At 46.0% G+C, this 13,611-nt stretch overlaps 1 protein-coding gene across 1 annotated transcript in view; it reads right to left on the bottom strand.

Moving 5' to 3' along the window:
• Positions 1-10,538, bottom strand: part of PAPPA (pregnancy-associated plasma protein A, pappalysin 1) — a gene marked incomplete at both ends in the record, with an annotated part of 111,586 nt that extends 101,048 nt beyond the window's left edge. The window contains one exon of the mRNA XM_010143121.1: positions 9,466-10,538. Coding sequence (XP_010141423.1) covers positions 9,466-10,538 — 1,073 coding nt within the window. The remainder of the gene's footprint in view (positions 1-9,465) is intronic.
• Positions 10,539-13,611: the final 3,073 nt, after the last annotated feature.

Raw genomic sequence — 13,611 nt, 5'->3', positions numbered from 1 at the left:
GGAATCCTCCCTGGAGGGAGGACTTCACTCTGCATTCCCTCTGGCGTGAACTACAGTTCTGGACAATCCTGAAGAACTGCGGAGTTTCAGGGACTGCCATGCAAAGCGTACAGCGGCACGGCCATCGCGAGGGGCAGCAGGGAAACCCTGCAGGAGTCTCCAGGCCACTGGAACCCAGGCTGGGGCTCCGGGCACTTAGAGCACGCCTGGTCTGAGGCTGCGGGCGCTTACACAGCCAATGCTCAGGACTTTAGCACCAACCAAATCTCACCTAGGGACATCGCTCTGAGATAAACTCTCCTTGCAAAGCTGATGGGAATGGTTTGAAAAACCAACGGAGTCTTGTGCTGGGGAAACTAACCACCACAGCTTCTCACTGCAGTCCTCAATTTACTGACACGACAAGCATATAGCATGAGAAACAAATTTATTCCATATTATCTACTGTCAGTATAGCTCAAAAGATGTGTTTTCAGGCAGCAGAAAGAATTTTGTTCTCCAAAGCCTTGCAATTTAATGCTGCTGAAGCTGCCCTCAACACAAATCAGTGATGACACATCTTTTCAACGTCTAAGGCCAAAATTATTTTTAAAAGCATTGCAGGTAATTGCCACTGCTGTCATTCCAAACCACTGCTGTTTCCACTGTTTTACCATCACTGATGTAACCTAACAAGTGTCAACAGCAAACACAGGCTGCTTCTGCAATTATGGAATTAACGGAAATAATACATTTCCCCACAAACAGCTCACACGTATTAATGGCCACAACCAGCTCCTTAACTAGAATTTACATGAGATGTTCCATGTTTCCAGGGTTTGTAACGTACTACTCAAACGTCTGGGTACCTTCTCAAATAATTGGTCTGCAGGGTTTTATCGATATTCTTCACTGGGGTGGATTGGCCAGAAGAGTCTTTATAACCACGGCAGAAAAAATTGCTGAACCTAGTTCTCCTAAAGAATTTCAGAAAGATCAAATTAGGCCCAAACCTCTAATCTTGGATTCAGTGGGGTCCCTTTTTAGCAGGGGTCTCTCTAGCAGGGTCCTTCCTTTAAAAGAAAAAGGAAATTAAAAATGGAGAACAGCACTGGGGAAAAGTTAAGCGTGTACTTCAAACTCACACATGCCAGGAAATTTAGAGTTAAAGGTGAAACTCCACCCGAAAGAGCTCCGTACTGGGGATACTTCAGTGAACAAACATAACGTGTTCCGAAATACAAAGACCCAGCAGGGTGCACTAGGTATGGAGTTCCAGCCTTCACTCCAAATTTCCTGGCGTTTCGGAGGTTTATTAGAGTTTCATACTCCAAACATTTAAGTACGCCAAGAAGTTTCCTCCGTGCAGCTCACCCTGATGCTTTTGAAAGCCAAGAACAAGCAGTCCAATCGTGTAGCCACTCGTCCATTATTAATGAACCCGAAAACACTTTCCTGCAAATTTATGTTAATTTGGAATGCTGTAATTATGTGCAAACTAGGTAGTTTCAGTTGAGTTATCCTGAGAAGCTCCAAAATTGCAAATCTACTCAGAACAAAACTGAAGGACTGAATTTCATTCACCCCGCAGAGGACGTGCTCCTCATCTTCCTCCAGTGCATGTGGGTCCTGTAACTGCTTCAGCCAGGGCTACGAACTGCTTGTGACAGCAGTGGTTTGAGTTCCTGATCTAAACGTTCTGCCACGTTGTGGGCTGGGGATATACCCACTGTACTGCTCAATGACTCTGCCTCCAACAGATGAGAAATGACTATGGCTATCAGCATCAACACAGCTTTCAGGAACGCGTTACAAATATTGAAGCGGTTCCAGCGCACCTCAGTAATCCTAAAAGACCCGGAGTGAGGCTCAGCATCACTGCATTTCCCGACAGCTCTAAGGAAATTATTACCAGGAACTCTCCGCAGCCCCTCTGATCCCCCACACTCTTCACCCCTCTCAAATCCGCACACAGAAGGTTTCAGGACGGTATGACAATTTCAGTGGGTGTCTTGACAGAAAGCTAATGGAGAAGACATCGTGCCTACTTTGAAATTGGCTTTGCCAGTCACTCTGCGCAAGCATATCTCACTGGTGGACAGGTGCAAAAGTGATGGGACAGCTCCGCACTGGCCTGGACCTCTGGCATCTGAGGGTCAATTAATTCTTTTCACTGCAGTTGAGAAGATAAGCCGAGACATCCACTTTTTGGGCTTCCTCTAGCCCCAAACTGGGCAGAGGAGAGGGGCTATACTGAAGGGACGACCTGCCTTGGGGAAAGAAGCAAGACAGAATAGGGAGGAAGCAGACAGGGACTGAAAACATCAGGAACTGGTGCCAGAGAAGTTCAAGCAGGGGCCAGTAGACACAGACTGCTTCATGCTGTTGCCTACAGATCTACCTCCGCATGCTTCTTCCTTCAGTCTTTTCCAAGACCTCCCTCTTTCCCATCACCTTTCCATGTCGTTAATCACCCCCTCACTCTGCTCCAGCTTTCAAATTTAAACACACTTACATATCCAAATCCCCTCACACAGACTCCTCATCCCTCTGAAGAACGACTACAAAAAACCCCACAAGCAATGATTTCTTGGGAGAAATCTTAATCAGTTTTTTTAACTGGATCTACTGATTAATTTGGGTAAAAAAAGTACAAGTTTTCAAGTTCATAAACCTTTCTTTGTATTTTTCTTATCTTTTTATTCCTAACACTGTTAATTGGCTTAAGAAAAGACACCTCCCCTGCTGCTGAAACCTGTCTTACCGGTGAGCTTCAGCTCTCCCAGCTACATCAAGACCATCACTGCTCTGAAAATCACAGCACTGCCACACGGTTACCTGGGTGTTCTGTTCCAAACTTCTATCTCTTTTCCCAGTCCTTCCATCACATCTGCTGAGGCTGTGGGCAAGTCCTCTGCGGCAAAAAGGTATTTTTCTACCCCAAAATATCAACTACTTATAGAAACTGCTGTTTTCCGAGTAATCACACTTTTGGGTTAGCTTTGTCCCCCGGCAGTAAGGTCACAGACAGCAGGCAAAGGCAGAGCTGCTAGGCCAGTATTTCTGCCTCTGCTCACATCGACATTTTCAGCTGAGACCATATAAAGAACTACCTTACCCTTCTCACCCCTTCTCCTGAACCCTGCGAACCCTCTACATGAAGGCAGCAGTAACGCCGAGGGTTTGAAATGTGGCTGCACCGCGAAACTCCCCATGGATACGGCCCAAGCCAGCATCCTCTCTTCTGTAAGATTTCTGTACATTGCCACTGGCAGCAACGGTGACGAGATCGTCAGGGAAAAACCACAATGAAGTACCGTTTGCCCAAGTCCAGTGCCACATGTGAGAGGCGAAGGCAAACGCATCCTGTTCGTGGATGCTGTGGAGCATGGTGGAAGTGGCTGCTCTGTACCTCCCCGAGGGGCAGCTATTGCTTGGACTTAAATTCCTTTCAGGAAAGAAGTCTGGTCCGAGAGACAGAATGGGACTTGCACACCTAAGTACTCACCCGGCTAAGCTTGCCGCAGAAGGAGCCCGTGCTTTGCATCCTTCTCTGTGTGGAAGGTGCAGCCTCTCGAATTTACAAATTTCAGCTGCCAGTAGACACAAAGGGCACCTCGCACCCTTCTACTGAAGAGAGGTTGTACACAAATGGGCACGGGAGAAACCCAGGGCGATTAATGCAAAGCCCCACAGCACTTGAAAGAGGCGTGTTGGACACGATCACACTGCGGGGCTGTGTGTGAGACAGGATAATTTGAATCGATCAGCAAAGAGATTAAATCAGCTTATATGCACTGCTGCTTCTCAGAACACGGGAGGGGATGAGCTCCACCTTGTTTGCTTAAACAGTGGCTGGTGAGAGGTTACTGGAGTGCATCCACAGGGCAGCTGGTCCTGGAGGACACAGTGCTGCAGAGCAGCGAGGGGCAGCGTCAGCCCTTGCCAAACCTGCAGGCTCTGTGCTTGCACATCCGCCACGCGAGGTTCCAGGGCCAGAGCCAAATGGGTCTGCATTAGCAGTGGACACTATAATACTTTAATCTATCGTCTCCCACAAGGATTCTTAATGATCTCGGATAGTTTACCCCACAGATTTTACAGGCTGTCTCCATTCCAAGCAGCCGGCAGTTCGACCAGGCGTGATCCTTTTACGTAATGGGTAACGGCCATGAGAGAAACCATGAGTCCGGTGAGTCTTGGGGAAAAAATGTTTCTTGAAAAAAACAGTTGGAGAAGATGACTGTGGGTCAAGTGAAACTGAGCAAACCCCTACTGGTTCGAGGGTGTGCAGTTGTATATGTAGGGGTGGTTTCTTTAGTAGTGCCGTCCTGTCTATAGCAGAATTCAATAGTAGACTTATAAATGTCAGTGGCTAGCATGGGAACAGATGCAACTCCTCCCAGCTGAGTAACATCCCTGACATCTGGAAGAGAAGACAGAATAAACACAGAGAGCAGAGGATTTCCTGTTGGGATTGGCTTTTGTGTGGCAGCTACCAACATACAGCAGCTCTCTCCTTGGGAGTGTTGCCTCTCCACCTTCTAAACCAGCCCTGGTGCTGGTAACTAAAGAACTGGACATTTAACGCTGAATCCCTAGACAAAAACTCAGGTATTTGTTCTATGTCTGTCTGATACCTGTGTGAATGCGGGAATCCTTCACGTCAATTGCTGCACAATGGTCTGTTTGAGGCAGGGGATTAAGTTCTCAAGCTTCCTGAATTGAAGAGCTTTGATGGGTTTCTTCTGTTCTCTTTAGTGTTTAGGATTAGGTGGATATTAGTCCTTTATTGGGAATCACTGAGTAGTTCTTACAACTCTTCTAGCTCCTCGAAAAGGGCATTAAGTATGTCCCTCTCCTCCAGAGTGAGCTGACCACATTTCACAAAGAAGCCTCATGAAAAGATTTCCAGTGGAAGAGAAGAAAAAAGAGGTAAGAGGCTGATCAGCCCTTAAGCTCCACGGAGGAGCCCTGCAGTGCAGCCACAGCTCAGTTACCTGTACGAGGCTGATCTGGGCTGTGGATCAGCCAGCCGCCCCCTGCCCCTGACGCGACTGCCATGGTCCACGTGGTACAGCATGGTGTGCACTTCATACACAGCTCGGCCATACCCATCACTGTTCAAAACCACCATGGAAATTCCTAGATTGTTCAAACGTGTATCCAGAGTCTAATTTATGTATGCCTGGAATGTGCTGATGCCCTTAACCTTGACGCAACGCTCAGCTTTGCTGAACTGCTCGATACAGGTGTTGGAAAAGGCCAGAGAAAAGGGAGGGATTAGCAAGGCACTGGGCTCCAGCTCTTCGGTTCAGGGTCACCCTGAGTCTGCAGGCAGGTGCTGCAAACCGACTCCAGAGCATGTACAGCTCATCCCTACCCCCTGTTCAGGCAGAGCAGAAGGGCTGCGGGAGCCTTCAGGGCACATGTGGACATTGAGAAATCCTGTCCCCAGGGTCAGTTATCCTGAGGGGGTTTCCAGCAAGGATTCAGTAGGTTGTATGAACTGAGGGGGTTTGAAGAGATTCCAGTAGCTTTTACTGTTTCAAGAATTTCATCAGTGTTTTCCTAAGCAGGCATCAAGGGGCATGTTTTCTTATCTGTCCCTGCGATCCTGTGGTGAAGCTTGATGTGCAAGCCCAACGTTGCACAAAAGGAACGGCTCAGTTAACCATAGTGTGGTGAAAGAATTTGCCACATCAAATGGCACTTACAGCACACGACTTCCTATGATCCTACTGCTGTTTCTTTCAAGTTTTTGGAAAAGGAGCCGTGGTAGGTGTCATGAGCACAAAGTCCTCCCTGTTTTGTAACCAGCAATATCCCAAATAGCACAAGGAATGCGTCTTTCTGATGAGTGTGTTTATCCTCGCTCCGTCCCTTTGTGTTGGGCCAGACCATATGATCTTAGCATGTTCTAATTTCCCAGAATTGCAGAAACAAAGAAAAGCTGAACAATATTTGCAAATCTTGTGCTGGGACTAAATACATTTTGTCCCACACTCGTGAAATTAATAAAAGGAAGGGAGGCAGATATTCTCGGATACAGCCTGCTGTGTGGCTAATGGTAACCAGTCCTTTGGTTTTTCCCGTAGGCTGTTAAAAAAGAGGGGAGATGATCTAGTTGGTACCACAATGTTTACAGCTTTTCTACTGAGCAGCTCTGGCAGCAGAGTCCCCTTCCATCAGTGCTGTCCCTCTGGCAAACTTCCTTATGGATACATCACTGTACTTAAAGCCCTATGCGCCAAACCCCCCGCTGCCAGACCATGGCACAATATCAGCTCTTTGGAGGAAAATATTTTTGGAGAAGTGCCAGAAACAGAGCTTAGAAACCAAACAAAACACAACCAACCAACCAGCTCTGCTGCTGGGATCAGCTCTAAAGTCACCATATTCGCACCACAACGGTGACAGGACACCAAAGTACTTTGTTCAAGGTGCCAAAAGGATCACAAGAAACTTATAATGCAGATTTGAGGTGTTTTGAAATTGTTCCAGTTACATCACATCTGCAGTTGTCCTCAGTCAAGACTCACAGCAACCTTCTCCCAGGGTGGGGGCTTGATGCACTGGGACTGAGACAGTCAGAAGGACAGTGACTGGAAACAGATATATTTTCTTTTGGAGATGAAGAGGCATTGAAGAGAGTTTGTGTTACAGCAGCATTAATCAAGCACTAACACTTTTTGGTTGGTTACAAAGGACAAAAGTATTTCAGGAATAAACTGCATGGCAAACTGCTGGCTAGAACTAGCTGCTGATACCAAGGATGTAGAAGGAACAAATCCCAGTAGCATCTGAAGGGCCCCTCAGTACCAAGAAAAACTGTGAAGGGTCTGCACAGCCCACAGCTCAGGAAACTTTTCATTGGTACCATTTCATCTTTCCCCTCCCTCTTTCCTCAGACTAAAGGCTCTTTTCCCTTTCTTCTGCTATTGTTAGACTGAACTTTGGCAGAATAAGTACCTGGAATCAGATGTGAGCTCTCAGTGGCTCTGGAGATGCCTTCATTGATGTGGTACAAGGCCTGCACTAGAGGGGACTAAGGACTCTCTGCCAATGAAAGTGATGACAAGAGGGGCTGGTGATGTAAAATGGGCCCAGATGGTGCCAGCTGAGTCACAGATTTTGACTGAGTCACTAACTGGCATGGCAATCTCTCTCTGGGGATGATGCTGAAGGCAATACCAAAGACAAACACAGGGTTTGAAGCTTCACCCTTATAGTCAATGAAGATTTTGCTGCCAAAACCACTGCCCTAAACCTGTATTTGTCAGCCCAAACACTCAAAGCAGGTTCAGCCTTACAAACCTCACTGGTAAGCCCACAGACCTAACTGCTCTGTTTTGCCATACTGAGTGCAAACACCCATAGTGGCGGGTATGAGCACAGCCTAAGCACATCATCCACCAAATAAAGGCTACAGAGAGATGGAATGTGTTCTACTGCCCTTCTCGGTTTCATTTCCAGTGATCAATGCTGCCTTACAATGTCTGTGCACAGAGAAAGAAATGAAATTGAACTGTTGCAAAAAAAAAAAAAAATCTTTGGAGGATCTATGGATTTTCTCCAGCTCTACACTGTGGAAGGGGACCCTCAGGCCTCCCTCACATTTTGTCAGTCAAGAGGAAGTGCTTCTGAAGCCAAAATGAACACGTAGAAGATCTGTGAGCTCAGTGGCATGAAGTGCAAATCCTTCCGACAAGTCCAGCAACGTGGTTGTCTCCAAAAGGAACATACAACCGTGTGTGAAAAGTAACTCTGCTGTGTTACGGTAACTTCAGATTTTGGAACAAAATTTCTTGCTTGGGCTTGTGCAAGTACAATCTGTGCAGCAAAAAGACTTCATTTGAAATAGAAACATCTGTACGTCAGAAAAACATTAAGGCACAGTCTCAAATCTGTCAACTCACATTTACAAGGCTCTTCTTGTTTCATTTTGTATGGGTATTATGCTGGTCACAGAACAAGTGATGAAAGGGTACTACCAAATTAAAAAGAACGTATTTTTCTGAATATCATCATAGCTGTTAGATCTAACACCTTGAATTCTCAGACCTACGGTGTTAAAACAATCCAACTCGCATTATGCCTTTGATGATATCTACTTAGTTGTGTTCCTCTCCAGCTGAACAGTATTAAAAGATTTCCTTTCAATATTTTCAATCGTTAGTATTTAAAGCATTTCCTCACTTGCGCTTTGTTCGCTGGTAACTGACTGAAGTCAAGCTGAGCTATAAGGATTTTTTTAAAAACAACCTCACTGGAGTTTAAAAAAAAAAAACAAAACCAAACCACACCAAACAGACAACTGGAAAGGAAACATTTCTTTGCAGCCTAATTATGTGTATTTAAAGCTCCAGTAGAGCTGATAATGTTGTTTAAAAAGTTCTCTCTACTAAGGAAGGTATAAATACAGACTGAATTGCTATAGTGGCGGGGACTCCAGCACAGCTCATACTTTCCTTCTTCACCTGAACTGTAGTGTTGATGGCACAGGGTGTTCTGACCATTTAGAATTTCTCCCCCATGACTCCATGAACTGCCCTAGAAAGCCTGTAACATGGGATACAGACAACAGAATTTCAGCCTTAACCTTCCTCTTCTCTGTGTTTATATTTCTAACTCATTCACAGGTAACTCCTTTTTACTTAAATATACTAACCCTTATCTGAAGATGATCAAAGACAAGCTGGAGTAATTGTGGGTACCTGGTACTCAACCGATGCAAGTGATTCAAGGATGTCCCTCTTCAAACTATGACCCAAGGAAGCCTGTAGCCGAGAATCTCAGCGTTTTACAAACTTACATCCACCCACAGAAAGTTACCCTGCCATCTGCAATGAGGCGGCATTACGCCCTTTTTCATATCTATAAAAAGGGGCACACAAGAGTTCAATTTCTCACCCAACGTGTGCAACAGCATGGCCAGGAACCTCCTCATAAGCCACAGACGCAGCTGCCCCTCCACAGCAGAGCTCACCGAAAGCCATGCTCCCAGCATTAAGAATACAGAATAATCTACCTACCTTCAAAGAAGCCCTACGGAATTAAAGGCTACCTCAGTATTCATGTTTTGTTACATGCCTGAGGGGCTCTTCCCTCTCCAAACACATATGAGCTTTCTTTAACACCCAACCTCCAGTCCTGAGTCAGGGGTTAAAATAAACTGTGCAATGCTACAATCTACCCTTCACAACTAGGGGTCTCCCAAAATTAGCTGCTTCTGTCTTTACCACTAACTTTCTTTAGTCCAGATGGACAACACCAAATCAATGGTAAGAGACTGCTGAGACCATTACCGAGATTGCATTTGGATAACAGTAACGTGAGCCAAATACTAAGAAAAAAATAATTAATTACAAACTCCAAAGCCCATATCGGCAACAACTCAAGCGTTCAACAGCCAGCAGGCTGATCGATAGCTAGACAGATATTCATTAATAAGAGCACAAAAAGCTTGTTTAAGAAATTGCCTACCTGTAAGGAGAATATGGGTCAAAGCACGTTTTGGTGACCTCTGTTATCTCTGGGTTACAGCATTCTCCACCATCGAAGTTGTATCGCTCGTAATTACAATCCATGTCACACACACCATTCTGCTTCTTCTTGTTGAAGAGTGTGTGGCGTACGTGTCGGCAGTCTCCACCATCATACCCAGTCAAGGTGTGGTTGCACTCAGGATCACAGTTCTCGTCCCCAATCTTGCTGATATCGCAGTTGGCCAGGATGAGACGGTGGCGAAGGGAAGAGTTCTTCACCTCCAGCACCTCCAGCTCCCAGGTGATGTTGTAGCGGCTGAAAGCCTCATTTAAATGCTGATGCTGGAACTCAATCTGCTGCTGACTGACGGTGGGGTTCTGGTGCTTATCATCATAGAGATTTACCACACGGTAGCGAACGACTTTGTTGCGGCGGAAGCTGGAGAGCTTGTTGTAGCTCGCAATTACGTCCGTGTTGTCACAGACAGTCTGTCCGCAGAGAGGAGGGTCTAGGCTGGTATCCAGCAAATAGCCGTGATGATAGCTGAACTTGCTCTGAGGACTGCTGCCATCCTTCATGGGAGACCAGGTGTTTTTCACATTCAGTAAACTGTCTTGAAGAACTAGCTGAGGTAGAGGCATGTCTTGCCTGTGAATTGCCTGGCCCATGTCCACCAAGATCTCCTTCTGAGACCGGGCTGTCCTCCATAGGCTGAAGTGCTCTACGTAACCCCGATAGTTCTGGTTCAGGGCATTTCCTCCAACCATGAGCACCTTGCACTTCAAGGTCAGAAGACTGAAGATGCTGCCCACTTGTTCTCCACTTGTGGCCACTTGGGCGCCATTCACATAGAGTTTCATTAGGTGCCCATCATACGTGGCAGCCAGATGCACCCACTGGTTGGGGAGGTAGCTGCGATGTGCTGCAATGGTGGTTACTTTGCGAGCACGGTCCGTCTTCAGAGAGAAGAAATAGCGGGGGTCTCTATTCCCCTGGTCACTGACGGTGTTAATCCCCAGGACCCATCCTCGGTCACGGGAGGTGTAAGAACATTTGTCATAGAGTCCTATTTGCCCCCAAAAAAGAAATATGAATAATTAAGGATGACAGAACAAAGAAATTAGTCCTTAAATTGTCTCTCTCTCTCTCTCCAGATGTACGTACACACACTCACCTACACATGTTAATGTAAAGTTAGTGTACGAGAAAAACATTAAGTCACCCAGCTCGTGATTGTGGGAGGTCACGTTAAGACTTGCTATTAAAGGTCAAGGTTTGCCAGGGGTGTGTACAAACGGGATTCCTCTCTCCTGACCAAAGACCAAACTCTTTTGCAAATTCCTCTCACCAAAACCTTGTACTGGGCATTTGGTCCTTACCTTCACTCAAGCCATACATCATCGGTTGAAAATAACAAGTTTGAGAAGCAATCCTTGTTGATCTCACTCATACCTCATACCCCTGAGCCCTATATCTCACAAGGTCCAGAGGAGAGCTAAGTATAAAATCTAAGGACTGCACAGTCTGAGAAACGCTGGGCAGCTGCACACAACTTAGCAGCTTGAACCTTGACAAGCTGATAGGTTCAAGCACCCCAATCCTACAGAGAGCAAATGGGACGTGATCAGGCTGCTTCCAAACTCATACCCAATAAACACCAGTAAGGAAATGGCATGCGTTGGTATGCTGGATGTCCCGAACAAGGTATATACCACAGCAGGAAACACGCGTGGATGGACACACACATTCAGAAAGACTCCTGCCCCTCACACACACGCTAACTAACAATTCGGTGCACAGTACAGTAATGTACAGTAACGATTTTCTTGCATAGACGAAGTGCGGATCCACACCTAAAGCTCCCTCAACCAGCCTTCAGACAGCTCCGAGCAGTGGGAAGAGCCCACTCCTTCCAGTTTGAAACACGAGGTCTGGCAAGTTAAAGTTGTTTTTCCATCTTTCAGTTCTCAAAGGCAAAGGGCTGCTGGGACACTCCTCAACCGAAAAAACAATCGTTACAGCCTTCAGCACCAAACACCCTTCCTACTACCAGTACACAGAAAACAATCCTTCCCCCAAGCCTCCACTTCCAAAAACTTAAACAAAAAATCATAAATCTCTGACAGTTCAGTCCTCATGAAAAGACTAAATATCCCCTTACCTCACCCCTGCACCCTAACCCTCCCAGCACTACAACCAAATCACATCTTCTGCTTCTGACTAAGTTGCTCAACAGCCATCTGCTAACAATCACTCATTAACGGGGCAGTCTTGTCTAGTATCAACAGAGCAAAGGTTACAGGAGCATTCACTGTATTTTTCCTCCCCTCTCCCAGCACCCACCTTCCCCTCTCTCCTCACACCCTCTCTCCTCTCCTCCTCCCGCTCTAAAAAACAGTCTTCTGATGGGAAAGCTAAAAAAATTGAAACAGGTTTTTTTTCCTGCACGCTGGTATTTTGCTAGGGACTCTGAGCTCCCCCTTTTCCTGTTTCCTTTGGAAGAGAGATCCCAGGGTTCGGAAGGTAAAGTGTTTATTCATCTGTAGGGCACACTCAGTTCAAAACCCTTCTGAGCCCTGCTTTGGCTTATGCTGCTACTTCTGATCACGAGAAAGGAGAGGAGGAAAAAACAAATATGTTACAAAAAATTACATTTGCTGGGATGGATATTTACCCGAGAAATTTGTGATACGAAAGCCAAAGCTACCAATGACCTTCTGGAGTCTGTTTTTTATTTTTTCTTGATGGAATAAACACTTCTACAAAGCATTCATTTTCAGATGTATGAGAGCCCATAAACATCTATGCTTTTAGGAACCTCAAATGAAGGGCTTGTCCAATGATAGCGGATAACACTGCAGTGAATGAGAAGAGAGCTGGTAAGATGAGTAGTCCCTCTTCCAAATAAGTTATAAAAAAAAAGGTGATAAAAATCTCGACTTATTGTAACAAGACCATTAGAGCCGGTCAGACATTTTGTAAGAGAGCTTTTGCCTGCCAAGAAATGCCAATGTGGTGAGAGCAGAAAAGGTGATGCAGAAATGGACTAGTCCCAACAAATCTCTCCGAGAAGCTGCGGGTCTTTAAGGCAGCCAGGGGAACCCCAGGGACTCCCTTGGCTGCTTTGACCGCAAGCACAGAAGTCAACCCACCCCAGCCACACTCCCCACCACCTCCTGCCACCTTTGCCGCCCAGCAACCGCTCTCCAGCCCTGCGGACCACAGGGAGGCTGCGCACGCGATAGCTGCTCCACCTGTTTTTTAAGGCATCCCAGATCCCTGCTGTTGGACGGATGGCTGGAAGTCCTGGAACAGGCTTCTGGGGTCTCCAGCTCTGGGGAAGTCCACCATAGTCTTTAAGGGTCACGGGTTTTGGCTTTTTGTACTGACCGGGGCTGGAAATATTCCCCTGAAGAACTAATAAATTACTGCGGAATGGAAATTCAGTTTCCTAGCCAGCATTAAAGAACATCTTCCTCTCTCACTGAAGTGCTGCATGATGCTAGTGATTGACCTCAGTTGAACAGAGGGAGCTGCTGGAGGAATACTACAGAATAGTAGCAATCCTCCCTCGCCTTTGAGCATTTAAACCCTGATGTGATGCAACGTGTCTTGAGTTTGGCTCAAACAGCTGCCATCAATTCAAGACTTACAGGGAGCCAAAGGAGGGCAGAAAAAGAAGAAAACCAGTGACAATAGGGACACCACTGAACATGCCAGTATGAAAGCTGCTGAACTGAAACAGTCTACTATTCCAGTTCCTTACATTTTCTTAGTTTAGGGCAAAGGTCGTCACTGAATCCATGTGCCACGTATAGTATTCTTTTCTCAAACTTTTACTATAACAGACATCCAACTCTTGATGAAAAGATGGATTGAACACAATCCCTTCAGCAGCAAGACTTGTTTTATTCTTAAGAGAATGGAAAAAGAGTAAGAAAAGGCATAAGAAACCCACACTCCCTCTAACTTGCAAAGTTGCACCAATTCTTTATGACCTTATTTTGCTTGTACGCTGTACCTACTTTCCCAATCCTTCACTTACTTTTGGCTTTAACCTAAGAATCCTCCGGCTAAGGGAGTGTCACTTCTCTGTTTTGTCCCCAGCACAATGAAACTAATTTCAGCTGGGACGTTGGATGT

Source organism: Buceros rhinoceros, unplaced genomic scaffold (assembly GCF_000710305.1).
Source record: "Buceros rhinoceros silvestris isolate BGI_N320 unplaced genomic scaffold, ASM71030v1 scaffold2119, whole genome shotgun sequence".
NCBI classification, from domain to species: Eukaryota; Metazoa; Chordata; class Aves; order Bucerotiformes; family Bucerotidae; genus Buceros; species Buceros rhinoceros.
The sequence above is the reverse complement of the archived record's forward strand: the minus strand, read 5'-3'. Positions and strand labels throughout refer to the sequence as shown.